Genomic DNA, 19,289 nt, shown 5'->3' with positions numbered 1-19,289 from the left:
GCCAACCAGTACTGACAGCTCTTCCTTGAACTAAGAGTAGGGGCTAGGTATGTTTTTCAGGCCAACCAGCACAAGTTATCACTTTTGTATTGTGGTGTCTTGAGCTGTATCTTCTGCAATTAGTGCCCACATTTTATCTGTGACAAGAGTCACTCTTATAATTAGTTTAACATGTACTATGTCTGAGTCTGGAATTATGTCATTTTCCGTCATGTCATATGTTCTGGACAATGTATCTGCAATAAGTAGATGTTTTCCTGGCATGTACTACATGTCTATATCATACATTTGCAGTTGAAAGAAAAGTCTCTGTAATCTGGGTGGTATGTCTGATACCCCTTTCTCTGCTATGGTTACCAAAGATTCATGATCAATTTCAGTTGTCACAAGCATCCCATAGATGAATATATGAAGTTTATTACAGCCATATACCAGAGCTAAACTTTCTTTCAATTTGTGCATATGCTCTGACTTAGAGAGTGCCCTAGATGCATATGCTACTGGTCTCCAGCTATCCCTATGTTTTTGAAGCAAGGCTGCTCCAGTGCCTTCTTTAGAAGCATCTTTGACGATGTAATGGGTCTTTTAGGGTCATAGTATTTTAGTACCGGAGCTTTCATTATTTTTTCCTTCGAGTTTTTAAATTCAGCTTTATGTTCATGTTTCCATATGCACTGAACATTTTTTTAGGAGTTATCTTAGGTGTTTGGTCTGCTCTGATAAGTTAGGTAAATGTTTTTCTACAAAGTTGATCATTCCCAGCAGTCTTTGCATTCTTTCCTTATCTGTCGAGGGTGGCATGTTTGTAATGGCTTTAACACTTGCAGGATCAATTTGTACCCCTTTCTTAGAGAGCTTTTCTCCCCAATATGTTTTTTCTTTGACCCTCAATTTGCATTTTTGTTTGTTCAGTTTCAAACCTTCTCTGTGAGCTTCTTCTAGTGTCTTTTGTTAGCCTCAAGTCATGTTTTTCCAAAGTATTTCCCTAAACTAATACATCATCAATATAAACCATAGTTCCATCAAGACCTTCAAACATTTGTTGCACCTTTCTGTAAAATACTTCAACTGCAGAACATAATCCAAAAGGAAAACTATGAAAGCAATACCTTCCAAAGGGTTTATTGAAGGTACATAATCTAGTGCTATTCTTTTTCTAGGGGAACTTGCCAAAACCTAGAAGAGACATCCAAAGTGGAGAAATATTTAGCTTTTGCCACATTGCCAAAAACCTCTCCCCTGGTGGGAATGGGAAAATGTTTGATGTCCCTGTTCATTTGCTTAGGATCCAGACAATCTCATGGATCCATCTTTTTTCCCCCTATTATGACCAGTGAATGAACCCACATAGTTGGTTGTTCTACTTTTTCTATTATGTCCATGTTAACTAATCTATCTAATTCCTTTTTAAGTTTCTCCCTTACTACAAGGGGAACATTCTTGGAGCATGTATGGTGGGAGTATTTGGTTCTCTTAATCCTATCTTGTACTCAGTTGACAGCTTCCCTATGCCTTGAAACACATCATAAAACTCTTCTATCTTCTTGCTTTCTAGTCCCTCACTGGCATCCATTTTCATAATCAAACCTAGAGTTTTACATGTTCCCAACCCAATAACTGGCACTAGCTCTCCTGGGACTGTTACAAACTGAACTTTTACTGTATTATCCTGCTGTCTAACATGCAGTACACAAATGCCCTTGGCTGCAATCATGTTCCCATTATATGCTCTAAGTCTCACTTTCTTATTCTCATAGTATACAGGTTTAGTTTTCATTTTTTGAATAATGTATTTTGGTATTACATTGATCTGTGCCCCTGTATTTAATGTAAAAGTTACCATTAATCCATTGGTGTCCAGGGTGATTGTCCAATCCTCAGAAGGATGAACTAATGTGCCAACGACGAATTCTTCCTTTTCCTCATTGCACAGAGCTTGCACCTGCTGTTTCTTTGTGTGGTGCATCCTGCTCCTTTCTGCAAACTCTTGCAAAGTGATTGCATCTTTTACATTTGGTGCAGTGCTTGCCAAATGCAGGGCAACTTGTTCTGTCTTTTCAGGGCAACTTGTTCTATCTTTTCTTCCAGCTTCTGTAGCCTGCACATTGTTATCTCAGCCACTTGGCACATTCTAACTGCCATTTCCAAATTAAGCTGAGGATCCTCTAGCAGTTTCTTCCTGAGACTTGTATTCCTTATACCCAATGCTGTTTAGTCTCTGAACATGGACTCTTTTAGGTCTCCAAAACGGCATGTCTGGCTCAGCAGTCTGAGATCTTTGACAAACTTCTCTATTGTCTCACATTCTTTCTGCTGTCTCATGTAGAAATTATACCATTCAAAGGTTTAATTTTGTTTGGATATACAATATTCCTCAAACTTTTTTATTATTGTTCCATCAATTTTCTGTTCTGCTTCTGACTGTTGTAGGCTATTATAAAGAAACAAAGCTTCTGGGACTGCTATATTTAAAAAAAATAGTTACCTTGATTGAATCTTCCTTCTCTGTAGCTCCACTGACTGTCATATATATGATGAAGCTCCTAAATTTCTTCCAGTTTTCTGTTGCATTGCTGGACAACTTTAACTCCTCTGGAATTCTAAGAAGCTCCATGTGTTTTGTTTTTCTTCATACCCTACTCCTAGTACTATGTGTTATTCTCAAAAGACCAAGGAGTTCATCTTATAGAATGATAAAGGTTGTTTTTTCAGAGAGCAGTACCTAGTTTAGCTGTTCCCACCTGCATTCTCAGGGCAAATGTAACAACTTCATAGAATCATAGAATCAATGAGTCGGAAGGGACATAGACAGATCATCTAGTCCGACCCCCTGCCATGGGCAGGAAGGAGCACGGGGGGTGGCAGTGCTTATACATAAAACTCTTAAAGATATCCACACAGTAACTAAGACCAACAGTTTAGCAACAGAAAGCAATAGTTTAGATGGACTGGGGGGATGAGGAGCCATTGGCCTGTGAGCAGACAGTTTATGATGGGTTATTAGGAGAATGAGGAAATGAAGCAATTCTTTACCACAGAGTTTCAGTCCTTCAGAGGGGTGACTGCTCTGCAGGCCATCATACCTGTCAGTTTGGTTGCAGTGTTGCATTGTCCTTTTTTGGAAATCCCAGGGAGGAAATTCAAATGAGAAGGAAAAAGAAAAGGGGGATATAGTAGGTAAACAAACTGAAGAAATAGAGGGGAATAAAGGAAACAAATCTGTAGAGACAACAGAGAAAATGGGGAGGAAGCCAGAGATAGAAGGGGTGGGACACCTGAGAAACGTGCAGGAGACTTGTGAAATGGAAACTCCAGCATGGAAATTATGGCTTTGCTAAGGAGAACATATCGGTCTGACAGAGAGAAAGTGTCAGGAATTTGACTGAGAGTCATTTATGTAAATGAGACTCTACTTGTTTGTTGAAAATACAAATCATTTGAGTGTGACATCTTTTTCATAAAACCTCCAGTTTTCCAAAGGTATAGCAAGAAAAGACGGGCCAGAGCTCTTTCAGCTGACTTCCTCAAGTCTTTCTCTGTAGCGCCTTCTTTTACCTCTTTATCTTAAACTACTCTATTTCTTCTCTTCTTCTCCTCTCTCACCTCAGAGGAATTCTGCACCCACAGAGCTGATAGATAACTCTTCTACACAGAAATATAGAAACATAGTTAGGAGGCGTTACCTTGGAGTTCTCGTCCCATTGTCAGGGACAGCTTGTCTGCCATATAAAACTGTTTTTTGATGGCTCTGAAGTATCCCTGGAAGCTGTAACCTAGGAACTACTGCTATTAGTGACTAGAATCTTAGCTGATCATTGCAGCTGTGCAAAGAGGGATCAAATGAAAACCTAGATGTGAGCTCTTTACATTTACTGTGTATTGGTGTAAATGATCATAAGGGGCCAGGAAGTGTTATAGCAAGTCTTAAGGGCTGTAAAATGCTTCCTTTCTGAGGACTTCTACTTCCTTCACAGAACACTGAGTTTCAGCCGGGTGTTTGCCTGCAGTTTCTAGGAGCTGGAAGTCAGTAGGATATGCAGCTAAGCATATTGGATATGAAGGTGGAAGTTTGCAAACCACCAGAAGTAGTAACTCTATCATGCGTGGATCTGAGCCCAATTATTGCAGTTTGGCCAGGTGTCAATGGCAACAAAAGCCAAATTAAACCTGGCTTCCTACCTGAGTCCCATCTTTTCTAACACAACTAAAACAATGCTTTAAGTCATTGTCTAGAGCTGTACTTCCATTTTGGCTCTGGAAAAATAAAATATTACCTCCTGACTCACTCTGGCAAGTGACTCTGGCAATTCTATTTCCAGATTCTCAGAGTCCTACAGTGTGCAAAAGCACAAGTCCTTTTTGTCTGGGGAAAAAGAACAAAATCAATATGATTCTATATATTAAAATTATACCTAAATATAATTACATGCAACTAAATGAGTAAATCCAAGTGAGTGCATGAGGAGTATGGCCAAGCTCATGGCTCTAGGAGGAAGCTGAGTGGTTGCTCACATGTATAATATGGGCAGTTGCTTTAAATGTGAAAGTTTGATTCATCCAATTCCCAAACCTGATTTTAAAAAATGCCAGAAGATGAATGAGTGCATATGCAGCCTAAATCAGTGCTATGTAACACAGAAAACTAGTTCTCCTATTACCTACTCAATAGCTCATATATTATTACATCACAGTATTACTGGAGGAAAAGGAGGACTTTATGTTAGTTAGTCTTGTTTTCCAATGAAAGCCATGCCAAGAAAGAAAAGAAAGAAATTCCATGTCCATGTTCCTACAGATCACTGTAAAGCAATCTTTTTGAAGAAGTTACTGAATTCCATAAGAACTCTTCTACTTAAAAACTTGGTAATCTTTTTTTTTAAGTATTCCTTACCCCAAGAGATACCAGAGATACAGTTACATGTAGCAACTGGAAACATAAATGCTGCATTATTCGTACTGTTTCTTTTGTTGGAAGAGAAGGCTGTGCTAATTAGCACACACTGACTATTCAAGGAATTTGGTCTTCATCTCCGATTCCTTTTGCACTGTTTTTTCAGTGCTGTCAGACATTCCTGAAACAAAAGTCACAAGCTCTTTTCTCACATTCATGCTACATGCTTGGAAGCAAAGTTAATCATACTTTAGTAATTAACCTGTAACCTTCAACGCCTAGCAGTTTGGATAAATAGTGCTGTCGCTTTAAACTCTGGAAGTTAAATTAGCATAGTGGAGGACAGCAGCAGAAGGTCCAGCCCCTGAAAGCAACTTCAGATACCTCGCCCAGAGTCATTGCAGAGTGACAGGCAGCACTGACAAGTCTCTGATGAGAGTTTCATCAACATGACAAAGCACATGGCCCTCTCTTTGCTCCTTGTTCTCGGTCTGGCAACCTTATCTTCTGCAAATCGAAAACTTTTAGTGTTTCTGATTGATGGTTTTCGCTTTGACTACATCGATGATAATGAACTGAAGTCTCTGCTTGGCTTTAAAGAGATTGTGGACAAGGGGGTGAAAGTGGATTACCTGACCCCTGACTTTCCTAGTCTGTCTTATCCAAATTATTACACACTGATGACTGGTGAGTACTTTACTTTTATTTGTTGTGATGCTTTTAAAACCTGTCAGCTTGTTATGCTGAAGATAAGCTTGGGTCATTGGTTTTTGCCATGCAGAGGGATAAAAATACTGAAAATAAAGCTTTCAGCTACACTATTGTCCCGAATTAGGCTTAAAAGTATTACCAAATCAACTCTGAATTTCTATTAGAACAAGCTAAATACATGTCAGTTCTTTCTGTTCCAAAGTGTAATTTGGACCCATGCTGTTTAAAAACAGTGTTGCAAAACAGCTTGCAAAAAGTTTGCTTTTCACTAGCTCACCAGCTGTACAGTTACTGTTACTATTAGTTGTAGGTAGGGGCTTCCTCTCCTCTTTCAATTTTTTCTTTTTTGTATTTTCTCTGAGGTCTGATACATGCAGGACCTGAATCAAACACTTTTTATGCTTGTCTGGAATATCTGTAATGCTTGAACTTTATTTTAACTATGTGCTTTTTTCTGGCACAGTTGGAAAATAAGAATAGATGAGAAACACATGGATGATAAACATACAAAGTGTACCCAGAGACTCAACTTAGGTGGTTACTAAATCCTAACATAAACTGTGGATGACTAAAGTAGGTCTTGGTTCTAGAAAGCAGATGTGTTTTTAGAAAGGTCTTTGTTAAATTACTCCTTGAACCAAGCTGATGCCCTGTGTTTTCAGTTATATCACAAGAACTGATAGGACTTTCTTAACTTGATCCTAAATTTCTATATTAGTGAATTAATATGAAAAATCCAAGGTAATGATTCTTCTTTTTTGCATGTGCCCATTATGCTGTTCCATTTTCTGATTGTCAAAGGAAGGCTTTAACAAAATACATGGAATGCATGTGATTTTACAAAGGCCTATTCACTTTATTTCCATCATCTATTTAAAGGTTTATTTCTCTTTAACTTAACATGACGATTGATCTTTATGCGGTAGTCAGTACAATAGGGAAGTTACTTCTGGAAAATAAACTCTGCTAAAACAATCAGAAATGAAAAATTATTGTGTCCACGGTGTTGACTCTCTCAAATATGATTTTTCCCCTCAGTTTCTCCCCAGACATCCCAGCTAACTGGAGGCAGGGGGAAAAAATCTGTTCTTTTCTGGATATGGTGTTCACAGAACAACACAAAGCCTTCAGTTCATATACTACTTGTTGGAAAACAAATAGATGCCATTGTAAATCACAAAACTGACATCAGTTGTGCCTAGCTTGTTTTGAAACTCCTTAACTCTTTCCTTCCTACCTTGGGAGAAAATTCCCTTTTTGGTGCTCATCCTGGCTTAGAAACAGCACAGATTACTATATTTATTTGTCAATTCAAGTGGAAGGCAATGAAAAGCTTTTCTGGAAGGCAAATTCCATTACCGAATTTTAAGGCGTAACTACACCATGGACATTTAATCATTCTTTAGATATATTTATTTTATCTTTCATCTGTAATTTTAGCAAACCAAATTAGCACTCACATCTGCAAAATCTGCATTTGCCTGAAGCTACTAACTGCCTCCAGGTAGTTCCACTCCAAATGGGCACCTAGGGCCTCTGCTGAAGCCTACCTCCTACCTGCAACACTATGTCCTGCCCTTTGTGCAGCCCAGTTTCCAGCTTCAGCATCAGGCTCTGAGCAGGGCCCAGTTGCAAAGTGCTACTTAGTCCCACGCATACAACCTAGCTACTAATTACCAGGCAGTACACCAGCTGTAATCTGTTATGCCACATTGCACTCTATGTGTTGTCCAGTTAATATTGGTGTGTTGCAGTCCTTCAGTTCACTTCATTTCAGTGTAAAATTATGAAGTACAAACTAATAACAGCAATGGTTATTACACTTGCCTAGTAACATACTGTAAGTGTGTGAATGACTTGTTCAGCAGTCAGAACACAACAGGAAAACAACATATTGTTGGTAAGCGCGTGATATAGATTATTAGTTTAAAGAGGGCACCAGACAACTGCTTCATGCAATGAGATCTCTGACGTTCAGTCTGAGAAATTACTGTGATATGCAAATCTGCTGATGCCCCCTGCAATTGTTAAGAACCTACTGATATGAAATGCAACTCTTTAAAACAACCTAAACAATCTTGTTCATGCCACATCTCTTGTATTTCATTCTCTATCAACTTTCTCTTGTTAAGGAGAATTGCACAAAAAGAGGCTGTGGCCTTCCTTTTAAAAGTTCATCTGATACTGCCACTGATGCTGTTTGGTCAGCCTGATCCCTTAAGCCCCTGATTGGGAAGTTAGTTACTATGAAAATTTATTTTAACTTCACTGGAGACTCTGAGATCAGGTGAGAAATAAGTAGAGGTGTGAATAAACAACTGCAGTAAAGGGAAAGGCCTTACTTTTTGTACAAATACCCATAAAATGAATGAATGAAAACATGCAAAGAAAATGTCATACTGAAACAGAATGGTTTCTAAGTAAGTTATTTTCTGTTTTGTATAAAGTGGCAACAACTTTCTAACCTTTAACATAAGAGCCAAATTGGAAATCTGCATTGTCTTGCAACTGGAAGGTGACTCAAGCCTGGGATTGCCAGGTGATGGATATCAGGAAATGTTCATGTCCAAGAAGATGGTGTTTTGGAGGGTTTTTCTTGGAAAAGCTGGATAATTTTAACATGGAAGTGGCTTACCACGTACAGTAAAAGTTCTGTTAAGCAGCATCTTACAAGCCGGCATGCTCCACTAACCGGCATGCCGGCTTGTAGGATAAAGTGAAACCAGAAGTACCCACCGTGGCACTTCCAGTTTCTCTGACCCCAGTGGCTCAGGGCATAGCAGCCTGCGCTACTGAGCCCCCACGGCCTGAGGGCATAACAGGCTGTGCAGGGCCCGCCTCCCTGTCCCACAGGGCCCATAGAGCTCATGGGAGGGGCAGTGATGCAGCGGGAGGGGCGGAGGGATGCCCCAGCCGCAGCTGGAGAAGTGGTGGCTGGGGCCATTCAATTAACCATCATATTTTGTTATCCGGCATCCCCCATTCCCAGGGGGATGCCGGATAACAGAGCTTTTACTGTATAACCATGAGACGGATAATGGGAGAATGCTTACTGGTAAGAGGTAAATTTTTGAGATGCTTCATGTAATGGGTGCTTGTTGAGGGGGTTTCAGAGGTTGGTAACACAGAGACTGGGTAGATATGGGTGACACATGATGCTCTAACGGTAATTCAGCTATACTGTGCAATTTTGTTTGCAAGCTAGAGGAGTTAAGGTCACAAAATCATCTTGGATTTTTATCCTTTCTAAAGCCTATATTTATGCAAATTAATATTTTCTTTTCTCTGCCTTGTACCTGCATAAATCCTTCTGTCCAAAATAAATGGAATATTTATGATTCCACAACATTACCCCCTACCTCTGCCAGTTATTACTTCATAGCAGTTATACAATATGCCTTGGAACAAGCTGGCCAAGCTAGTAGCTTTGGGGTCTGATCACCTGGGCTAGGGACAGACATTACACATAAACCAGTTTAAGTGAGCAGAAACTGGTTTAAACCTGTAACAGAACAGATATTCAGTGCACGTAAACCAGTTTGAAAATGGCTGAAACTGGTTTGAGATAAACCTGGTTGAATGTAGTATCAGACTTAACTGATTTGGGTCAAACCATTTTATTCAATGCCTGTCCCAGACCCCTTCCTGGTTTAAGGTAAAGCAGAGTCCACCAGCATTCTGGCACACTCTCTGGGCTGGGCTGGGCTCTCTGCTCTGGAGAACTGGGCTGGTCCCTCCCCGCTGCTTCCTGGCTACAGCTACAGCAGAGACTGCAGGTACAGCAGGGCCTGCCTGGCTTCCTCCTGCTCCCCTCCTCCCCCCTCACCACTCCCTGCTGAAGGCAGGGATTCCCCCTTCCCTCTGCCTTACACAGACACCTCAGCATTAGCTAGCATACCACATGCTGGCTATGATCTGTGCTTTGGCAGACAGGACAAAGGTAGACAGCACAGTGTCCACTTAGGGCTTTTGGGAGCTAATCAACAGGTAGCACATAACATCCCTCCATTCCTTCCTTGTAAAAAGTTGTTTAAGAAGAGCTTGAACCAATGAGAGAAGCTTTGTTTTCTTAATGGGCTGATAAACACTGTGTTATGGGTGATTAACACTATTATCAACTCCCTACTGGGATGCTGAGGGGGGACTCCCCCCCACCTCAATCAGAGTGTCATGCCAGAGCCTGGCCATGCCCTCCCTCAGCTTAGCACTGTTGAAGGGAACGGAGGGCTGCTCTAGCACTCCCTGGCTTCTAGCCTGAACCACTGCAGGCATGTGCCTGCATTTCTGGAATGAAAAGGGAATGTCTATCCACCTCCAAATCAGTTCAAGTTTGCAGGTTAAACTAACCTGCAAAGATTGAATCAATTCAGGCTCAGGCTTGTTGAATGTGTGTCCCTAGCCCAAAGGATCCAAAGGCTTATAGAAGGTGCTGAATATATAAGATGGCCTAAAGAAGTGGTTCTCAATGTTTTTAGACTCAAAGCACCCTTCATTAGACTCAAGGCCTCTCTCAGAAAATGTCTTTATTTTCATTTATTTTTTGTGAATCAAGTTTGCACACCTAACAGTGTTAATATTATATAGCACCCTGTGGCACCCATGAAAGGATCTCAAGGCACCCCAGGGTACCATGGCACCCAGGTAAAGAATCACTGCTCCAAAAGGACCCCCATATTATAATGAGCATCTTCATTAACTCCCATTGAATTCACCAACAGCTTACTGCATGCAACACCTCATAGGGCCCCTTAAAATTTAGGTCAGTAAAAATAATTGATGGACAGTATCATATTTAGCTAGAAACTAAAACAGAATTGAATTTTTCAGGATTCCAACAACAAAAATAGTCATTTTTGGCACATCATTATTTAGAACAACGTGGCAAACCAAGATGCTCTGAAATATGACTTTCCAGAAAATATATTTCTTTTAGCTTCCAGGGACAGGAGAGAGATCTCACTTAGACAGATATCAGCTGGTAGAAAATTGTTGGAGGAGGATGAGGTGATATAGTAGAGTTTATAGACCTGTTGAAAGGTTTTGATCATAAATAATTGGTAGAAAGTGGCAAAGTGCTGTGAAACTTGTATTATTTTGGACATGCTGGAATATAGTGATTAAATAGGGGTTTTTTAAATTAGGATTCAGAACTGTAAAGTTCAAATTAAGTGAGAGTTTCTCCTGCTTATCACTTAATAAGAGAATGATCCTGCCAGCCTCGCAAAGTCACCATTATATTGGTTTCAGTGTGCAAATATGATGAGGCCATGATTTTATAGGGCTGTAGCATGATTCCATAACACACCAATCTCTGTTTGGTTTCACTTATGAAGACAAGACCTGAATGCACAATTTGGAGACCTGTTGAATACACAACCGCTAGTATTTTTCTATGTGCTGACTGAATGTCACAATTATAACTCACCTCTCCTGTTTAACAATGCAATATGGAATTTTTAAGCTAGTTAAGAGAAACTTTTTATCCTGCTTTCCAGTTGCCCTTTGCTCTCCCATCCTTGCAGTCTTCCTTCATATAGTTCATGCATTCTCATGTGTTTGTCATGTACTGTCAAAGGTCTTCTGATTTATAAGTTTCTGTTTTTAAGCAGGCCCAGTAGCTAACAGAGAAAACTTCCTCTTTTGTGTTTCACAAAGAACAATATACAATACGAACTGGAATAAAAAGCCTGTGTGATTCCATCTTTGGGACTTCCTGTGAAATATAAACCATTAAAACTGTGTTTTCCTGATTTACAGCTGTAGCAATTATTACACTTATTAAGGTAATGCAAGATATGTAAACATGTAGCATATTCTGCACAAACTCAGCTAAAAGAATGGGGGATGAATATTAATTCACAGTTAATGACAGGTACAGTTTTTAGACCAGCATATTGCCCATCAGATTTTTATTAGCCTGGATTATAATGAATGATGGCAAAATCCAAACTCCAAACAGGAAGCAGCCTTTATTATTTTTAAGTTCAGGGTGCTGAGACTGAAGATGAAGTTTTATATTCAGCTACTTGTTTTCCCCTATGGTGAATCCAGAGCTAGGCCTACACAATAAACTTACCACCCCCATCAATGATGATTGATGTCCAGCACACTGTTGTTCTTTACAGCATACTGCAACCTGGTCAGGCTGCCTCCTAAACCATGAACAATGTAGCAGCTGTCTTTGCCAAGTAATAGACAGGATAATTAGCAGGAAGTATGCTAACTGGCCCTGCAACTAGGGCCACATCCACACAGACATGTACATTTGGTTCCCTGGGACAAGTGGCAGCGGCACACTTTGAGCTGCTGTTACTTGTCCCTGGGGAATGCCCATAACACGCACGCTTTGGCACGCAGCAAATTACCCCAGGGGGCCGTAGGGGAGGCTGGGGGGTGTGGGGGCCTCCCAGGGCTGCAGCTGCAGGGATTCTGCTGGGCAGAGCCAGGCTAGCAGCTGCAGTATGGCTTCGGGTGGCCTGGCTCCACTTTTCAGTAGTGCATGCTGCCTGTGTGTGTGCTGCTCTATTTTTTGTTTTGTTGTTGTTGTTTGTTTGTTTTTTAACAGTGAGTTTTTTTACCTCTGGATATCCTGTGGAAACCCATGGAAAAAACCTGTAGCATCACACACATGGGCAGTGTGCCTTTGCAGCATGGAGAACAACTCAGTGTGTGGTATGTGGCACTGCAGATGTATTTGCAGTGCCACATACCACTCAGCCATACTCATCTGGACGCACCCTAGGATTGCTAATTAGTTCAACCAAAGCGCTGCACAGAGGTGCCCAGGCTGCCACCTAAACTGGAAGCAGCACATCTGAAGTGTGGGGCGCTTCAATGTTCCACTCATGGGAATGGTAGGGTTAGTGGGCAGGCATAATAAGACGATGAGAGCGAGCAACACGGCTTCAACCACCTTGCCCTGACTTGGATGACTCACCTCCAAGGAGAGCCCTAATTTATGCTATAGATTTCAGCTGGTAAACCTATGCTGGCTAAGGATGTGAAAAGTGCAATCCCTAATGAGCAGAAGTTCCTCATGTGAATGTATTAATTCCAGCAAAATTGGCCCGTTACCAGTATATCTTGGTTAGCCTGCCTAAAGCTAGTTTCATTATAGTAGCACGAAGAGCAGGTTTGCCAGTATAGTTATAAGCGGGCCAGGAGTTCTTAGCTGGTATGGTACACTGGCATGCGGTGATGATATGCCCCACTACATTGCCAAATGTAGGGGGTTATGTGAGCAACTGCTTCCACGATTAGTAAACTTTTTTGTGTATGCTGGAGGCAGTAACTCTCTCTAAGCCTCAGAGACTATAGGTTTGTGGCCCATTGCCCGGACTAGTTTAACTCCAGCTCCTTATTCCCATGTCCCCCAACATGTTTACTGCTCTTTCTATTCCTACTGACCTTTTCAATCAAGCTTTTGCCACTCTCAGTAGTATCCCTTTCCCCTGTCCTCATGGGCAGATCCAGTATTTTGAAAAGGGGAGTGCAGACGGTGTGGCACATTATCACATAAAACATGAAACATTTTTCTCCAGTTAAAGGGAAACTAGATGCTTTACTAATATGCTGGGGATTAGCACTATATTATTCTGTTTCAGGTTAAAGCAAAAATAAATATAACTATTGGAATGTGCACACATTTGCTAGATTGTGCACAATGTTTAAAAAAACAACAAATTAGGCAAAATTAATCAAAAGATATTGCATCATTTGTCTTGTCATCATTATAGTTAAATGTGCATCTCATTCAGATTCATAAAACAAAATCTAGCCTTCTTGAGTGTCTTGAGAGTTCCTCCAATACTTCACTGTCAGTCATTTCTACACCCGAGTTTCTATTACTATACTGAAGTTAAGTTTTTTTAGTTAGAGCTATAAAGTTTGCAGAAATAAGTACAGACATTTGGGAGGTTAAACTAAGTTCAAAATGGCTGCCTGATTTACACTTAGCTTGTCCTGGTGCCAACCTTACGCTTATAGACACACTCTCAGTGACAGGCAATCAGTTTACCTGTAATTGAACTTGTAATTCCATGCACAGAAACTGGTCTAAAAACCACAGAACCCAGTTTAAGATAAATATGGATCTATGTAGTACCAGATTTGCTTGATTTAGGTCAAACGAGTGCATGGCACTTCTGTCCACTTGCCCTGAGCAGCCCCGGGGAAAACCCAGCTACTGGCCCCAGCCCCAGGGCTGCTCTTTTTACTCCTCGCTTCCCACACACTGGTCTATTTTTTGTCCTTCTGGCCCCCCCACTCTCCCCCCCAGCCAGCGCTTTCAACCCCCATCTCACCAGCCACTCTGGTTGCAGCTGATTATATCAGCATTCGCCACTACCAGAGCCAAGCAAATAAGTCCCAGTGGGGAGAGGGTTGGAGGGACGGGGATGTAGGTTTGCTGGAGAGGGGGGCCATCACCCCACCTGCGGGTCATGCCTGCACCTCCAGCCTCACCTGTGGGTCCTACCTCTCCTTCTACCTCTCGTGTGTCTCACCTGTTCCTCCTACCCTTCATGGGTCATGCCTGCCCCCCCCCACTCCACCCCTGGGTCACACCTGCCTTCCTACCCCACCCACGGGTTGCATTTCCCCCCCATCCCTCAGCAGACCCTGAATCCCCTCCAGCCTGCTGGACCCCCATCGCCCTGGCTAGCCTTCCCCATCCTGACTTCCTGATATCAGGCAGCCATTGTGAATCAATCTAACTTCCCCCTAACACCCCTGGATGTTTGTACTTAGCCCAGGACTGTGAAAGAGAAGAGAGCCATTACTCAGGAATGGCTAACAGTTGGCAAAATTGCAGAAGAAAGGAGAGTTTGAATAGTAGAACATCAAGATGATTAAAAAAAAGATAGAGGGTTGATAACACCTGTAGATTGGAGAGAAATTAGCCTGAACTGAGGAGATGATAACGAGCAATGAAGTTAATTGGCTCTCTCAGCACTGCCTAAATAGAAATTCAGCTGTACCTCCCAGATGTTGGTTTTAAAAATTGGGGTGAGCAGAAGTTAAAGGGGGTGAAACTGCACCGCGCTACTCTTTCCCTGACCCTCCATATCCTCCCCTGCTTGTATTTTTGTTCTCTATTTTAAACCCTTCAAGTCTTTTCATAGCATCTGAAGACGTAGTTTGCTGCCTACCAAATCTCATGCCTTGGAATTAATCCGCCTGCTTTAACTTCTGCTTGAGTTCAGACTAACACAGCTAATCACCTCTAGCCCTCCTGTAAAGGTAAATGTTAAAACAAAGCTATAATTACATTGTTCAAAGAGCTAGTAATGTTAGTGATGTTTTCCCTGACCTCATGGTCATGGAGACTAATTGGTACTTATGAGAGGATGCTGACTATTATTTTGCTCACATAATGAATCCAGCACATGCCTCATTTCTGCTCCATGGCCAAAAACATCCAGCCTACAACTTGGTGTTAGAGAGAGTTCCAATTTCAGTCTAGTCCCAGATGAAATTCTTGTAAAAAGAAGACCCAGATAAATGTTTTATATTTTAAAGAAACACATGAAGTTATCAATGAAGATATTTTTAACCACATAGTACCCTAGCACTGTCTGCGACAGTGTATGAACTTCATACTTTCTAGGGAAGTGTTCTGTTCTCTGCACCACCCTTTTAAATCTCTTGGAAGACTCAATCTCAGGTGTCAGGGAATGTGGTGGGATCGTGGGTACACAGGTCTGGAACTGGGAGCCTTTGACATGTAGCTTGAAGATAGTGAAAGCAAAATCAACATTCAATAAAAAGAAAATAATCTCCATGAATGGTCTTTGTCCAAGTTCAGAGAAATACAAAACAGTGAACAAAAAGCATAATTATTAATAAATACATTGGATTTTTGCATTTGGATTGTACATTGGACTTCTCTTTTAATAATCAAGCTTGTTTTTAACAACTGTGGTAAAGGGATGTTTGCTTACAATGGTCCTGTTACTAACTAATACAAAACAATTACTGGACACTAAATCTGTCTATGTATTTATATACCCAGATATAAAAAGTAGACAACCATGATTTATGAGTGGAAAACTTTTTGAGACTTGTATCCTCTCTAATCATAAGCACAGCAGCTCTGCATTTTTTGTGGAGACAAACATTGGATTAGTTTAAAAATGTATCCCTTCATACAACAGCCAAAAAGCATGGATTTATCAGTGTAAGTGGTCAAGTGGATCTCCCTAAGGAATGTAGTTAAGAGCTCTCTTTCTTTTCCTTTTAACACAAGGTTTCCACTAGTGTTGCTGATCAGTGCTAAACCACTGATAATGCTCTTCTAGCTCAGCTTGATTTTTAAAGGATCATAACAGAACGGTAAAACCTTTGCCAACAAGCTCCCGTGGGACAACAAAACGTCTGTTCGCATTGTGCAGGTGCCAGGTTTTTATTTCTTTTTTTTTTTTGGCTGTGTGCCCATATATAGCAAGATGCATCTTTCAGGTATAGCAGCCTCGCAATGAGCTTCCATAAGAGTGCTCTACTGGTTGGTTCTTCTGGGCTTCACTAGGCTCAGTGGCATGTAGTGGGACAGCAATGCAGCAAGCGGTAAACTTGGCAGGCAGAACAGGGGCCCTTCAGGAAAGACCAAAGCACCACAACATTTTCACAGCCAACTTGACATTTTTAGGACAGCAACACCACAGCAATTTCTTCAGACCAGTGAATATGATGGCTATGATTTTATCTGCCTACATGTTCCCCTCCCTAATGAATGGCAGGATGCTGCAAAATAGAAGCAAGATGTTGCCCAACCACGTTCAAATTCACTGAAGAGGGAGGTTGGAAGAAAGGACTGCAGAATCTTCCTTAGCCCATTTAACGCACTGCTCTTGAACATATTTTTCTTTTTGACTGCGTGGGACTGTGGTGATTCCTTGCTTTATACATGAGTATGAAAATCCTATTACAGTTGGTGCTACACAAAAAAGACCATGATACTAATACGGCATAGTGATAGGTTATTCTGTGCAGTGCAGATCCATTGGCTCATTTATTTAGAACTATGCAGTGATGACCCTTCCATGTGGAAAATCATGGGGTTATGGGCAATATAAGGAACTATTTCAAAACAATGGTATTTCCTATTCTAACAGATACTAGGCAAAAATCCAGAAGGTGTAGAGAAGAGCTATGCCCATGTCATGGATCACTGATTCAAACATCCCCAGACCAAGCAAGGTGAGGTGATATTCAGAGTCGATGGGTCAGGGTTGGGTTGGGGGGTTTTTTCTGTTCTAGAGAGAAGCTTGAGGTCCAATTACTTCTTTAATTGAAAGCCAACAAGCAAATGTTTACTTTGCATCTGAACTGTGAGATGGGCATGGGTAAGTCCCTGATTCCCATTTGAACATCATGTATTGCATGTCAAATCAGACCAGAAGTGTGGATGTCCAGATCCAGACTTCACCCACTGAGGGATGGCAAGGTTCAGGCGGGATCAGCTTCAAGGTTGTATATTTAGATTCCTAGATTTGTGTGAAAAAATAGTGCTACTATATTTATCTAGTTCTTTGCAGCTAGAAATAATGGGAGAAATGGGGCTCTCTAACCACAGTTGGGAGAGGCACCATGATCTAATGCATTAGGGCAGTGAACACAGCTCCAGCACCTGCACTCAGTTCCCAGGCTGTTCCCTAACCTTAGACAAGCCACTCCTCCCTCTATGTTCCACTTCTAGCCTAGTCTTGTCTCATTGGATTATAACTGAATTCCTCTCTCTTTCATTATCCAGTTTAGAGAACTGGATCTCATCCTCTTTCATTATGTGTTATTACCGTGCCATGCACAACAAGACCTGATTTTTCACTTGAGGCTTTTTGGCACTACTGCAGATGATAAACAGTAATAAAAGAATTCCAGCAGCTCCATTTTGGCTGCATCAACAAGTAGAAATATGATGGGAAAAATCAAAAGTGTGCAGGCATGTTCAGGACTCGCTGTACTGAGCTTTTAAAAGCTCAAAAAATGTTTTTCAATTTGATTCAGGCTGAGAAGTAAAAAGCAGCCAGTTCTTCATCTGCATCAGTTCATGCACTTCCTAAATTGAGGGCATTTATCTCAGGACAAGCCAATAGTGCTAAGCTTAACTTCTGTAGGTCAGAGAAACCAAGGAACAAAACTAGAAAATAACAACATAGGAATTTCTTTTTGATCAGCTTACTAAATCATAGCAAGGGGGGAAAAAAATCTACTATGTGCAGCCAATAAGGCTCCTTTTTAAACAATTTTCCCCCTTTTGTAAGAGGCAAGTCCAAAGTGGAATCTTGCCACTATTGAAGTCAATGCAAGTTTTGCAGATTACTTCAGTGGGGCCAAGATTTCATCCCTAGTTCTTAAGATGATTTAGATCAAACTGCTATACGCCCAGAATACATTTCTCTGTAGTCCACTCTGGAATTCAGAAACTCCCTTAGGAGGTCTGCCATGATGGCAAAGATCTCTGAAAAATCCTACATTAAGTGTTAGCAGCTGTTCAGACAGAGCTTTCACTTTTTCCTGGACTCCAAACAGACTGGGATATATGACCTCCATTATGCTATGATTGCATTATTCCTAGGCCTCTTCTTGCTCCATCCACATAGCAAAGGACTCAGAAGAGAACCACACCAGCTACAAAGAATCCTACCCTTATGCAAATTTAAATGAAAGTCACAACCAGTAGTTTGATTGCATCACTACCTTACTTTGAGTGATATCCAACGTCCAGCTTTGACAATTGTTTTTCTGCTCTCTCATATGAAGAACTCCACATATAAATCTTGTCCTCCCTCTTTTGTGTGTGTGTGTATGCATACACACATGAACATAAATAAAATACACATTCATATAAGGTTACTTCACAGATGCGTTACATTGTCTCCAGTACGCTGATTACCAGGAATCCTGGTTTTCTCTGTTTAAAAAAAAATCACAAATTCTGTGATTAAAAACCTCAAAATCTGATTAAAAATCCAAAATCCATGTTTTTGCACAATTGAAATAAAATGCCACATATATATCAAATATTATATATAGATAACAGTTGAAAACAATGTTTTATTGATATATTTATAATTTTAAAGCAGTTTGGAAGCCTACCAGTGCCTCAATCATTATAATAAAATACATTTTAAATACCTATAAATTTTGGCATTAGATTTTATCATGGAATATCAGAGCTTCCCCTGCTCCCTCCCCCGCCACTGCTTTGTGGCGCTGAGCAGCCCTGATATGCCATTGTCCCAAGCCACAGCCCCCCCAAGCCCTGCCAGTACCCCTCACTTCCAACCCACAGCCCACCCATCCCCACCCCTCTGATACATCACCTATGGACACACTGTCCCCCCACATAGTCTTACATGGAGGGTGTGGCAGAAAGCCACCTTGGTTTCTTCCCAAAATCTCTGCCCTGTGACAATGTGATTAAAATCTCTGAGCTGTGACCATTTGATTAGGATGGGCCCAGCAGAGGAGACCACACCCTCAGCCTGTCTCTTTAGGTAACCTGAGCTGGCTACATTCCTGAGGGAGGGGGGAAACCTGCTCCCTCTGCCTACGTGACTGGCATCAGCTACCTGGGTGAGGGGTTTCTACCTGGTGGGCTGGAATCTGCCCGGCAACTGGTGATGTATTTCAAATTGGTTGGCCAACAGCCAACCGGATCTGGCCTCCACTGGACCAGGTGAATGAG

General features: G+C 41.2%; 1 protein-coding gene across 1 annotated transcript in view; it reads left to right on the top strand.

Annotated features, from left to right (window-relative positions):
• The first annotated feature begins 5,126 nt into the window (after nt 1–5,126).
• The window catches only part of ENPP6 (ectonucleotide pyrophosphatase/phosphodiesterase 6), a 71,222-nt gene continuing 57,059 nt past the window's right edge, over nt 5,127–19,289 (top strand). Inside the window, exon 1 of the mRNA XM_019521895.1 lies at nt 5,127–5,578. Coding sequence (XP_019377440.1) covers nt 5,341–5,578 — 238 coding nt within the window. The 5' untranslated portion in view covers nt 5,127–5,340. The remainder of the gene's footprint in view (nt 5,579–19,289) is intronic.

This window comes from Gavialis gangeticus, unplaced genomic scaffold, assembly GCF_001723915.1.
Source record: "Gavialis gangeticus isolate Ggan-Ray unplaced genomic scaffold, GavGan_comp1, whole genome shotgun sequence".
Lineage (NCBI taxonomy): Eukaryota > Metazoa > Chordata > Crocodylia > Gavialidae > Gavialis > Gavialis gangeticus.
This window is presented reverse-complemented; position numbering and strand designations above follow the sequence as displayed.